General features: G+C 37.6%; 1 protein-coding gene across 6 annotated transcripts in view; it reads left to right on the top strand.

Moving 5' to 3' along the window:
• Nucleotides 1–13,806, top strand: part of Tdrd3 (tudor domain containing 3) — a 133,020-nt gene that overhangs the window by 61,910 nt on the left and 57,304 nt on the right. For all 6 annotated transcript variants that reach the window (XR_007979221.1, XM_052190847.1, XM_052190844.1 and 3 more), the window contains 6 exons: nucleotides 898–1,039; nucleotides 3,138–3,209; nucleotides 5,833–5,982; nucleotides 11,115–11,255; nucleotides 11,731–11,887; nucleotides 12,706–12,831. Coding sequence is in view for 5 of the 6 variants with exons in the window: in XM_052190847.1 (XP_052046807.1) it covers nucleotides 898–1,039; nucleotides 3,138–3,209; nucleotides 5,833–5,982; nucleotides 11,115–11,255; nucleotides 11,731–11,887; nucleotides 12,706–12,831 (788 nt within the window). In the remaining variant the exon portion in view is untranslated. The remainder of the gene's footprint in view (nucleotides 1–897; nucleotides 1,040–3,137; nucleotides 3,210–5,832; nucleotides 5,983–11,114; nucleotides 11,256–11,730; nucleotides 11,888–12,705; nucleotides 12,832–13,806) is intronic.

The raw sequence follows: 13,806 nt of genomic DNA, 5'->3' as shown, positions 1-13,806 counted from the left end.
ACTTGCATGATGAGTGGATTTCATCCTGAGTTTCCTTTAGCAAAGTTGGTGGGAGGATAAGCATCTTGTCTCTGGTTTTTGTGCAAGAATGTGTGATGCAAGGTCTTCCAAGCATCTGATTAACACCGGCCTTTCAGAGACCAGTCTTGTTGCACTTAATGCTAATGACTTCCGAGTCAGTGTGTAAGAGTTTTTTTTTTTTAAATTATTGAATAACTAATTCTCGTGTTCAGATGACTAACATGACTAGATGACTAACAAAAGGATTTTATAGACTACTTAGCTCATATAGGTGATAGATTTCTGTGTTTATTACTGGTTAAATATATTTGTCTATATTAAAATTTAATTTAGTAATGATATTTTTTTTTTGTCCTGTAGAGCAAAACCTTATAGAAAAGAAAGGGAGGTATTGTGTTCATATATGGTAGAGTTGAAAGTACTTTGCTGGCTGGAGAGATGGCTCAGTGGTTAAAAGCACTGAATGCTCTCCTATTTCAATTCCAGGTTCAATTCCCAGCAGCCTCATGATGGCTCAGAACCATCTGTAATTCCAGGTCCAGGGGTATGACTCCAGACAAAAAACCCACAAACATAAAATAAATTTTTAAAAAGAAAAGTTTTCCCGTCTTTTCTTTTTCTTCACCACAGCTTTGTGAGGTGTGATTATTCTTGTCCGCATTTGTTGTAACTTGTGGAAACTGAGGCTCATTTTATTTATTTATTTATTGCTTGGTCTTCATTTATGGCGATCCATTTTTGCTTTATGGCTAGTCCTCTAAAATCTAGTTTAGATGTTAGTGTATTGTGATTCAGTCATAAGGCACCTTTTCAGTTTGTGCAAGAGTTTCAATGCAGCTTTAATGACTAACTCCTTTTGTTTTTCTTTGGCATCAGCCTGAACACACCGCCTGGCACGAAAGTGAAGCTCTCTGGCACTGTTGACATAAAGAACGGATTCCTGCTCTTAAGTGACTCTAACACCACAGTTCTTGGTGGTGAGGTGGAACACCTAATTGACAAGTGGGCGTTACAGAGAGTAAGTGCAATACAAATGGCTTAGACTACTTGGATACCATAAGCTCTTCCCACAGGAGTGGCAGCATAGTCTTCTTTTTCAGAATTACTAAGATAGCACTTGATACGCAGTAGAAAAACTATCTGCTGTGTTCTAACATCATTCTTCCTCAAAAGGAAGTGACAATTTTCAGTACTTGTTATATTTTACTCATGTCTTAAATGTTAATATTACAGTATCTTGTCAGTTAAGAAAAGGATATATTAAAGTCAGATCAATGCTTACATAATTTTCCAACATCCCAGCAAGAATCCTTCCACTTAAAACCATTAAGTCAGGTAGGAACTTACTCACTTGCAGCAAAGACACAGACAAGCATTCAAGCACTCTTGCCTGTGTCCACCATTCTACTTTCTGTCTCTATGGGCTTGACTATTGGGATATTTCTTAGACAGTATTATTAAAAATAACAGTATTTGTTCTTTTGTGTCCAGCTTATCCTGTGTAAGATAATATCTATATTGTAGGATGTCAGGGTTTCCCTCCTTTTGTAGGCTCAACAGTATTCCGTTGCTTAGGAATACTACATTTTGTTTATTCATCTGTCAGTGGGCATTACTGTTGTTCCTGTCTTTTGCTCACTTTGGATAAAGCTGCTGCGAACATGGATGCACAAATAATAGCTCCTTTCAGGTCTTTTGCGTGCATACTTGTAGAATTGCTGGATTTTATGGTAATTTTGTTTTATTCTTTTAATAAAGTTCTGACTTCTACACTGGTTATTTTCTCATAGTACCTATTCTCTCTCTCTCTCTCTCTCTCTCTCTCTGTCTGTCTCTGTCTCTGTCTCTATCTCCGTCTCTCTCTCTCTCTCTCTCTCTCTCTCTGTCTGTCTCTGTCTCTGTCTCTATCTCCGTCTCTCTCTCTCTCTCTCTCTCTCTCTCTCTCTCTCTCTCTCTCTGTGTGTGTGTGTGTGTGTGTGTGTGTGGTGAAATAGAAACACTTTTAGTTTCCATGTGAATTGTCCAAGACATAGTGATGCTGAGTATCTTGTTTCGAGGTTGTTATTTTCTACTGAATCCTTTGTGCTATGATTTCTGCATTGTGCACCCAAGTTGGATTTACTTCTTCCCTTTGGAATAGCAGTCCTATGCTACATAGGCTGGGTTCTGTATGTATACTGGCCAGGTCACTCATTGTGTGTAAAGGGGGCTTAGGTCTGGCTTTTGTACCTTCATTAGTACAAGAAATAGAAGTCTTCTAAGTTGTTTTATTTTTTCATATTAACAAGAAATGTTCATTTGCGTTAGCTTTTAAAGGATGCTTTGGTGTAAATTGATTTATAGCTGTTTACATAATCCTTTCCTGTACCTGAATTGAAACTGGGCAGAGGGCCCTAGATAATCATGTATGTGTGTGTCATGCTTCTTTTTTTTAAATGAAGGAAACTGATAACTTACATGTAGATTGTAAAGACAGTCGGCATCCCTGCACCATTTTTATTATCCTTGGCTCATTAAGCTGATGTTAAGGTGCCATGACTTAGTATTCAATCTGTGATTTACATGAAATGCATGACTGTTTACATAATTCAGGAACTCTGGAATATGTTAAACAATACAGTGTAAGACAATTTGAGAAATGTTATTGTGTGACTTTACATATTATGAACCGTAGGATTCTAGTATTTAAAGTACTAGAAATCACTAGTATCAGTAATGGCTTTTTTCTAGTAAGTATTATCTCTAAAAACATTATTTTTGTAGAAAAGTTTCAGACATTATTTACCTATTGGTTCTGTGTTTCAAAGTAAAATTGTTCTTGCCAGGGTATATTTTCTATGAATTGATGGTATTTTGAGGAGCTCTGCTTTCTCCAAAGGACATCAGCTTTAAAAATATATCTAAAAATTAAACTTGAATGTATTTTGAGCAGGAGAGGTGAGGAAACAACTTTTCTAGGTTACAGAAGTGAAGACTACAGTATTTTCTTCTTGTAGTTTGAAATGCCTTAGAGAAGGCTATTGTGTCTCAAGATTCTCCTGTAAGCTGTGCATTTCTGGTATGTGGGGCTAGTGTGTTTTTATGCATGCTTTATGACTGATTTTGTTTTTAAACAGAGCTTATTAAAGCATAATAGAAGCAATATTGGAGCGGAAGGTGGCCCACCTCCTTTTTTACCTTTTGGACAGGTAAGGACTTTCTTCCCAGCAGGCGGAATCAGTCAGAAATGAACATTCTTCACTGTGCTTAAGCTCAGTATGACTTTGTGCCAAACTATTTACTCATGCCATAGGATTATATCGAAATGAAGGTCAAGGAATTTAATAATATTGCTCTTATCCCAAAGATTGAAGCAATTAAGAGTTATGTATGTAGAACAAATTTCAGCTAAGATAGGTTAATGGAAAACAGTATTTAAATGAGAATTTTAAAAGTAAGGAGATAAAAAAAAATAGGCCAAAATTTTTCCCTAAAATTCTGTTCTTCAGCCTAGCCTCTATTCAATTATTCATCTTAGTCAGACACCTAATTTTATTTTATGTTGATGTTTTCAACTACAGTAGCCTGGATTATTCTTATATAAAAAATAAATAAATGGATGTGTAGTCCTTAATTTTTAACCTTTAGTCTTAGTTTTCTAATACTCTAACAAAACACTGTGACCAAGGCAAATTTTAAAAGGAATTATTTAATTGGGGCTTAAAGTTTCAGAGGGAGCAAGACTGTCATGTCGGGAAACAGTGGCAGGCAAACCAGCACGGTGCTCCGGCAGAAGCTGACAGGTTACATCTTGATCCAGCAGCAGCAGGAGAGAGAGAGAAGGCTGACTGGGGATGGCCTGGCCTCTAGAGACCTTGAAGCTCAGGCTCAGTGACACATGCCCTCTGCCACGCCCACACCTCCTAGTCTTTCCAAACAGTTCTACCAACTGGGGTCTGGACATTTAGCCGTGGGAGCCATGGGAGCCATGGGAGCCATGGGAGCCATGGGAGCCATTCTCGGTCATACCACCACATCTTTCCCACTGTAAAGGAGATTGGAGGAAGGTCTTGAGCTGGCCTGTATCTTGTCTTCCTTTCTGTACTTAACTTGGACTCATCTCCTCCACGGTCTCCTCTGCTTCTCCTGCTTCACCCTAGATGAGACCGAGGGCACTCCCTGTGGCCGTTGGCTTGGCCTTGTTTGCCACCACTACAGTCTTTTTTTTGTTTTGTTTTGTTTTTTCTTTGAGACAGGGTTTCTTTGTATAGCCCTGGCTGTCCTGGAACTCATTCTGTAGACCAGGCTGGCCTCGAACTCAGAAATCCGCCTGCCTCTGCCTCCCAGAGTGCTGGGATTACAGGCGTGCACCACCACTGCCCAGCTCACCACTACAGTTTTAAACTGTTTTTACTCTATCCTTTCCTTACAGAATGCTGGCTAAAGTGAAGGTAAATTGGGACATAGAAATATGAAATTGAAACCAACATTTTATTTTGTACATTATTTGAATTTTGTTTGAAACTTTGGTACTAAAAAGATACCTATTTGATATGAAGATATGGTATAGGATCAATTGATTGGCATCTTTAAAATAATTTTTATAAGCGATACTTAAAATTAAATTAGTCATTCCTGCATCGTGGGCATGCCCCCTACCCCTTTTTTAAAAATAAAGGTAGATTGAAAGTCCAGTGTTGTGGTCCATGTTAGTAACATTCTGTTCGTAATAAAAGATCTCAGAATGAAAATATTATGGTAATTTATACTTGAAAATAATAACTGACATACTTGTGCAGTTTTACTTTTTTCTGAGACATTTATAAAATTTTTCTTAAATTTCTTAAGATATAAAAATGACTTTTTTCTAGAGACACTTATTGATTCAGTGCTGTCCAGGAGTGAAGTGTGTGTTGGTGTAAGTGTCAGAAGTGAAGTGTGTATTAGTGTAAGTGCAGGGCTAGGAGTGTAACAGAAGAGTTAGTCTCAGTGACGATATTTACTTTCCTTCATTGCAAAGAGTTTGTGCAGTGTATTACAGCAGTCGGTAGGCTAAAATCATAGTACTGGCCCTCTCTGTGTTGTTATAAATGGCATGTTTATCTTGGGGGAAAAATACTGTATTTGTGTAACACACTTGAGAATATTTCCTATTTTCTCTCTCATTTAGGTAATGAGCTGAGAAAAAAATCTGTCACTTTAGAGGGCTTATACTAGTGTGGGGTTGAGAATTCAGGGATTTTTTTTCAGATAGAGACACCTATTTTAAATTATATTAAAAGTATAAACCTTAAATAAAGCAACAAATAAAACTTTGCATCTTAATTGGGTATGTTTTTAGCCTTTGACTTACAAGTTCCAACACATTTTGTTACATGTTATTAAGTATACTGCCTGACTTATGGATAGCATAGTGTGATGTGAAAATTGAACTTTTTAATTACAAATAAAATTTACCTTGTCTTAATTAATGTAGACAGCTTGAAATCCTCAACAGTTTTTTAAGTTATTACCCTAGAATGAAACTTGGGTCTTGCAGCCCAGTTTGTTTTGTAAATGTGTGGCCTCATTTAGATGATGTGTGTATATATGTATGTATATACAGATATAATCTTTTAACTTATATCTGTTTAAAAGTATCATTAAATCAGCTTCCTAGTTTTTGTGTGTGTATGGTTTTTTATTATTTTTAAGTCTGTTGGATAGAGTGGTAGTTTTGCCTTTACCAATGATGAGAAATATCATTTCTTTTGAGGAAATAGTTCTTATGAAGAACTGTATTTCTTGGACTTTCTCTTGGAATTACTGAGCAGTATGAATTTATTTTCTCAGAAGTGTGCATCTAACGTCCAAGTGGATAGCAGAGAACTTGACCGAAGAAAGACGTTACAAGTTTCACTGCCGGCCAAGCCTACGAACGATAACGATGAATTTGAGAAGCAAAGGACTGCTGCTATTGCAGAGGTTGCAAAGAGCAAAGAAGTAAGAAGAGGGGTTCGCACACGTCTCCCATTGCGGGCTCTGCAATCCCATGCTCATTACTGCTTTTCTTATAACTAGTCCCAGAGTCCTCGCTCCTCTCTCTACATGCCGGACAGGCAGAGGAAGGCCACGCTCCTCAGGGTTAAGCCTGCCTGCTGTATTCCAGGTCACCTTGGCAAATCTTGTAAATATTTCTGTTAGCATGTAATCCACCCAATATCCCTCCTTCATTTCTCAGTGAAATAACTTAAACACATTTTTCTTTCGCATCATAGCTGAGGGTTTCCTGTTATTAGTTGAGCTAGTTACTACTTTCTCAAGATAATCTCCCTCTGTAATGCTTGCTTCTGAAAAGGGAGATTTGTACCAAATGACTTCTGAGCTGGGATCAGTTAGTGCATCAGAATTATATCTTGCTAGCTTATTTTTATTTCAGTTAGATTATAGTAAACATGTTAATCCTAGGATTATATGTGGTTGTATGATGACACATGTATATGTACACACATGCTTTCCATCTTAGACCATAGTGGCCAAACTTGGTTTTAATTTCTTGTTTACTTGGACTAGGTTTTTTTCTTTGTTGATTGATTTTTTTTTTTCAGTTTGATATGAATTTTTGTTTGTGAGTTTCTTAGATAGATTTTTTATTCATTAAAATTGAAATAGTTTCCTGTGCTCAGAATACAATGAAGGTTTGTGAATAATCACTTTTCTATTTCAAAGCTTCATCAGAAATCTTGAAGTTGCTTGTCCTTCCTCTTGTCTTACTCTCTCCAGTTTAGAGTAAGGCCAAATGCAAACCCTCTGGACCAGGCAGCGCCGAGCATGGCGTGCTGACAGGGCTACGCTGATCCACTCTGTGCCCCGTGTGCGTCCGTTGCCAATTAGGAGCAATCGTGACCTGCCATGACTGCTGTGGGGTTGTAATTGGTCATATCAAAACCCACAGCCTCCCCTACACCCTGCACAGATGAGGACACCCCTTTGTGACAGTTATCACAAGGGGTGGTATTCTTCAATATGCTTTTCATTTCTAAGGCAATTAAGATGATTAAATTAAGTATATTTTGATGTAGTTTATATGAAATAGATTCATTTTTCCCTAAAATATTACCTATTTTAGATTCTAAAATTTAGAAGAGGATATTTGATATAACCTGTTCTATGGATTCATGTGTATCTCAAGCTTTCTTCTTAAGGTTTTATTTGCTGTAGTTACAAATGTCTATATAATGGAGCATGTGGTTTACATTCTAATGTACTTCAGTGTTAAAATTGATCATGTTTTTTTTACAAGTATAAAGAATCATACCTTTTTTAGGACAGAAACAGATTACAGAATTCTTCAGTTTGTCTATGAAATTGTTGGAGTCTAAGTTAACTAACTCAGGACTTACCCGGCGTTACCAGTAGCAGTCTGAAGGAGTGCATTGACCTGTATGTTGTAGACAGTCTGCATTGTAAATAACAAGACATACAGATGAATTCCATACCTCAAGTTTATATATATGTATGCATCATATGCCTCAGGATAATGAAATGTGATCAGTGCTTTGAAGGAGGTGAGAGAATTAACTGTGTTATAGCTAAGGAAGAATGGTTTTTAGAAAAAAGAAAGCTGCAGAAAAGGTTGTAAACAGGAAGGTGCTCTGTGCAAGAGGCAGGAGCAGGAACATGGAGGGCTGCTGCAGCAGCATCCACAAGCTGTTGAAAAGACATTGACCTATTACTTAGACATTTCAAGCTTTTGAGTCTTTCGCTCACAGCAATAGCATCAGCCAATCTATATCTAAAAGGGCTACTTCTGACTGCTTCATTGAGAAGAGTTATATAGAAGGAAGCTTGGAATTATAGACAAGATGGGAGATTACCAAATTGATTCTGGAAAAGAAGGGAAAGTATCTTCTTCATTCTCCATAGGCTGAGCAAAATTGTTGGTTTCAGAAATTTTGCAATTAGGAAGGCTTCTGAGATACAGGGAATTACAGCAGCAGACAAGTAAAGAATGACTAAAGATTTTACACTGAGGTATTGTCAGGATACTTGAAATCCAGAAGATTAGAGTGGGGGTTGTAAGTGAAGGCACACTGGTACTCCATTCTGAATGTATGAATATTGAGATGCATACTAGATACATTGCTGTAATGGTTAATGCATGCATTGAGCCAGAGGAGTGTAATTTGAAAAGAGCTTTGGCGTAGATATCCTACATCTGAAAATTTGTGTATTTGGTTAGTTTGATGCTTGGCTCAAGGCATGGCACTATTAGGAGGTGTGGCCTTGTTGGAGGAGGTGTGTTACTGTGGGCGTGGGCTTTAAGACCCTTGTCCTAGCTGTCTGGAAGCCAGTCTTTGCCTAGTGGCCTTCAGATCAAGATGCAGGAATCTCAGCTCCTTCCACACCATGACTATCTGCACGCTGCCATGCTCCCCACCATGGTGATAATGGACTGAACCTCTGAACCTGTAAGTCAGCCCCAGTGAAATGTCCTTTATAAGAGTGCCTTGGTCACGGTGTCTGCTCATGGCAGTGAAGCCCTAAGACATGGTATTGGGCTAATAAGTCAGATCACTGACGAATCAGGGTTTATAGAAAAGAGAAAAGGGAACACACAGGAAGATTTTAGTTTTGGAGGGTAGATGAGGAGAAGTCAATTCCTCCAGACTGATCATTAGTATAGAGAGAAATAGGACAATTTGGGTATGTGTCCTGGTAAGGGAGTGAGGAGGGCTTACCAAGGGTAGTCGCAGTGTTGTAGGCTGTTGACTGATGCTGTAGTATTGAAGTTACTGACTCTCTCGACACTCATCCTGCTGTGGTAAACATTTTCAGTTTTTAACAGTAAGAGAACAAGCATAGTTGACAGGACAGTGGCAAAGCAGTGATTAGAGAACTGGACGCGCAGGTGTGAAAGTGTGTGGGCTATGAAGTACAGTAAGATTGGTAGGCACTTGTGATGGTCTTAGGGATGCCTAATCCACCTGCCAGGATGTCACCACAAGGCTCTGCATTGTTTATGGCTTGTGAGATGCAGTTATTTTAAATCCTTGAAACAACTGAAAATGCTGTTCTCCCATTTTTAACCCACAAAATGCAAAGAAAATGTTAAGGAAATAAAATGGGTGTATTTCATTGTCACCAAAATCAAAAGCTCTTTGGAGTTGTGGAATATAAATCTTAATTCAAACAAGTCAGACTCTAGACTTTTTGGGTAACTGTGTTCTACCAAAATAGCAATTGCTGTGTGCATGCTGTGCGGTGCTGGGGCAGCACGGTGGTGCGGGGCAGTGTGCGGTGCAGGGGCAGCACGGTGGGTGGCATCCCCCAACCTCACTGCCCTGAGTCTCCTCACTCGGTCTGTAATGTCAGAACCTAGAGAAGCAGTGTGTGGGAGTTCAGTGTTTGCCTGAGGGAAGGGGCGGCGAGTCCCATGAACCAGCGAGTCAGACACTTCAGGGCTGGGTGTCCAGCGCTGTGGTACCCTCTGAATGAGCTTCACCCATGTTTATATAAACCACGTTTTTAAATAGTTAAACGTTATGACAAGGAAGAATTTTATTTTTGATGAAATTCCATAAACCCAAAATTGAATAGTAATGTCCAGATACAGTTTATTTTTAAGTTGTATCAGATTTAAATAACATGATATTCAAGTACTGAAAATGTGCATTAATGTATGTCTAGCATTAATTTCTCAATTTTTACATTCTACTTTACATTTTATCTAGTTCAAAATAATTTCTCAATGTTGAATAAATTAAGGTGTTGTTTTACTGTATTTATTAATATGTAATATATAATAAAAATCATCTATAATGTGCTTTTCTTAATTAAAATATATTTTCAACAATTATTGCTAATAAAAAAACAAGTTTTAACTTGCTTTTAATTTTACCAAATGTATCAGATAGAAAAATATATACTAAGATTTCTGTTTTGATGAGTCAGCTGTGGGAAGCTCGTCAGCCATGACCCTGTGTCTTCCCAGTCAAAGATCTTCATGTTCAATTTTTTTAATAGTTATTTTTTTAGTTTTTATTTTTTATGCTTAGTCATTTTATTTATTTACGTTTCAAATGTTATCCCCTTTTCCGATTCCCGCCCCCAACCCCACCGAGAAACACCCTATCCCACCCCCTTCCTCCTGCTTCTGTGAGGGTGTGTCCCCAACAAGGCCACCCTCTGCTACATATATCCCTGTACATGGGTCCCTCCAAGTGTACTCCTTGGTTGGTGGCTTAGACTCTGGGAGCTCTGGGGCTTCTGGTTGGTTGGTATTGTTGTTCTTCCTATGGGGTTGCAAACCCCTTCAGCCCCTTCAGCCCTTTCTCTTAACTCCTCCATTGAAAAGAGATGATTAATGAGATTAAGTCAGGTTTCAAGTTTATTCAAATACATCAGCAAAATAATGAATATACAGATTCAACCTTTTATATATAGGTGGTAAGGAGTGTCATATATGATGAATGTAAACAAGGAATTAATAAATGAATTCTACCCTTTGTTCATGTTATAGTTAATTTCTAAGATTATATAATGATCCACAATACACATGACACGTTTTAATTGACTATTGGGTCAGTTTAGTACTTTGTTTAGACTATCCTTGAGCTGTAAATGATTCTAGGTCTTAGATCCAAGATGTAATAAAATATTTTACTGGAGTAATTTAGACAACTAATTTTATTTATATCATTTCATTTTAGTCTATATTGATGCACATATAGATTTGTTTTGGTGACTTAATTGAAATCTAGTAATTTTTTTGTGCCCTGTCTAGACTTGTAGAAAGAAAATATGACTTATAGATGTCTATGCTCTATGCTATTTACAAGTGTCAGTTATTTTTTTTACTTGTAAAAAATAATTAATTTTTTTTTCCCCTGAAACAGGGTTTCTCTGTGTAGCCCTAGCTGTCCTGGAACTCACTCTGTAGATCAGGCTGGCCTTGAACTCAGAAATCCGCCTGCCTCTGCCTCCCAAGTGCTGAGATTAAAAGGCGTGTGCCACCACCGCCCGACTAATAATTAAGTTTTAAGTGATTAATTTTTTTGGTTTTTAAAGTAATATCTTTGACTACTTAAAAATACTGTTTATTTACATCTGTTTTATTTTTCTCTTATTTAAAGACCAAGACATTTGGAGGAGGTGGAGGTGGTGCCAGAAGTAATCTCAATATTGGTGCTGCCAGTCATCGAAATAGGGAGGTTTTACAGAAGGAAAAGGCTTCCAAGTCAGAGAGCAAAAATGAAGGTGTCTATAGAGAACTGGTAAGTGTGCCGGGGGATGGCTCAGCCACAAAAGCATCAGGCTATGCTCTGAGGGTCTTCCTCCTCCTTGTTGTTGTTTGTTTTTGTTTTTTAAAAAAAATTCTTTTTTGTGTTTTTGTTTAGTTTCCCCCTCTCCCTGAAGTAGATGGGGAAGTATAATTCTTTGTTTTGTTTGTCTGTTTTTACTATAAAAATGTATGAAGTCATGTTTTCTTTGCCATTTTATTTTCCTAAGAGCTTATTCTAATATAGCATAAGCTTTTCTCTTCTTTTTCTTGCTTTGGATTTTCAGTGAAACTTACTATAACTCAGATTCTTCCTTGACTATCAGTGTGGAAAAACAATAAGTCAGAATGTTGTGTTAGTGTGACAGTTTTGCTATAGCTATGAATGAAACTTTGAGTAAAAGACAGTTAAAATGGGTAGTGGGCTTTATGTAAGTCCTTAGCATAGCTCCTTTCTTTGCTCCTTACAGGTTGATGAGAAAGCCCTGAAACACATAACCGAAATGGGTTTCAGTAAGGAGGCATCGAGGCAAGCGCTGATGGATAATGCCAACAACTTAGAAGCAGCATTGAATGTACTTCTGAACAGCAGTAAACAGAAACCTGTCGCAGGCCCTCCTCCTAGAGGTATAGTTCATGTGCCAGCAAGATGTGGGAAAGACCGAGACCGAGCTTTGTACTTCGAGGGCTATAGTATTAGGTAACAGTGGTTCTTAGAAGCAGGAGGCTTGGGGACATACAGGTCGTGCAGGTCGCTTCCTGTGAGTGTTTCTTATCTCTATATAGATTGTGTCTAATAGTGATTTTTTTTTTTAGCAGAGTTGTTAGAGGTAAGAGAGAGACCATGATGCATACTAACTTGTTCTAATAGTTATGTCTACATTTACACCATTTTTATTAAAGACTTACCACTCTCTAAACATCCTAAAATTAAACAAACATTATCCTTTACTTAGATAAAGTGTTATTGTTTGAGAAATAGATTGAGAAATATCCCTGTATACAACATAAATAACTATACATATGCATTTTAGTATGTAGAGTGATATTCTAAATTTTATGTGAGTGTGTGAGATGCCTGTAAGTTACAGCAGTGTTTACAGTGCTTTACTATGCACAGATATAATTATGCTAAGCTTGATAAGTCAGCCTTATTTTTTGTAGAAAGAAAATACATTTTAAGGTAAAAATCTTTTTACCTTAAAGAATTAAAAAAAGGTGATATGTGTTTATTTCAAGTCTAAGTCCTGTGTTCATTTGGTAAATATTTGATAGATCATGTAGAATAGTAAAAGTATTTCTTAGTAGCTTGGTTTAAAGCATTTTTATTGTTAAAGAAATTCACTGAAGATGGTGAGCAGAAATGTGTGTGCAGTCCTGGTTTTAGTGAATCTCTTCTTGTGTTTTTCACACACTATGGATGTTTGTGTGCTTTTCACCCCAAGGAAGAGGGAAAGGCAGGGGTCGAGGCCGATCAGAAGATGAAGAAGACCTGGGAAATGCAAGGCCGTCAGCACCAAGCACGTTATTTGATTTCTTGGAGTCTAAAATGGGAACTCTGAATGTGGAAGGTAGGCTAACTTGAAAACAACATTAAGAACATATCAGTCCCCTTTGAAAAGACCAACCTCATTCAGAGTTGTACAAAATTACTTCTATTCTGGATGGTTGTTTAGAACTTTTAAAGTGAATTTCATGTGGCCAAAACACAGGAGAAAGTTTTAATTGTTACATTCTGGAAAACAAATGCCAGCTTACTTTGCTTCTAATGTATGTTGAGTAATATCACCAAACTACTCCCCCCACGACTCTTAATACATTGGAAAGCTAGATGTACAAACAGTTATGTTGGAAAATTTACTGTAGCATGACCTGGAATCACCTATATCATTTCTGAAATTGGTCTGTTTGGTTTTCTTCACATGGACGTGAGTGTATGAAACTTGCTCGGAGTATGTGCTTTCCCAACTGTTTCCCATGATGTACAGTAATGAGTAACATGAGGACTGCGAGGGGAAATAAGTGTGTTAAATATGTATCTTTTGATAAGTGTAGAATATGAAAAATGTTTTCAAATACTGTTTAAAATATTAAAGATTAAAATCATGTTATTTTTTATATCTACTTTTTAACTCAGCCAAATAGATTTAGAAGCAAAATGCTTTTTTTTTGTAATTTTTTAATTGGATATTTTCTTTATTTACATATCAAATGTTATCCCCTTTCCTGGATTCCCCCTCCAGAAACCCCCTATGCTATCCCCCTTCCCCTGCTTCTATGAGAAACCCCCATCTACCCTCCCACCCAGTCCCAGCTCCCTGCCCTGGCATTCCCCTACACTGGGGCATCAAGCCTTCACAGGACCAAGGGACTTTCCTCCTACTGACATCCTACAAGGCCATCCTCTGCCACGTGTGGGATGGAGCCGTGGGTCCCTCCATGTGTACTCTTTGATTGCAAAGTGCTTTTAATACAAAATTTAAGTGTTTGTATTTCATGAATGCTTGGGTTTATAATTGATTTCTACTTTATATATAAATTTTATA

The sequence above is a fragment of the Apodemus sylvaticus genome, chromosome 8 (assembly GCF_947179515.1).
Source record: "Apodemus sylvaticus chromosome 8, mApoSyl1.1, whole genome shotgun sequence".
NCBI lineage: Eukaryota > Metazoa > Chordata > Mammalia > Rodentia > Muridae > Apodemus > Apodemus sylvaticus.
The sequence above is the reverse complement of the archived record's forward strand: the minus strand, read 5'-3'. Positions and strand labels throughout refer to the sequence as shown.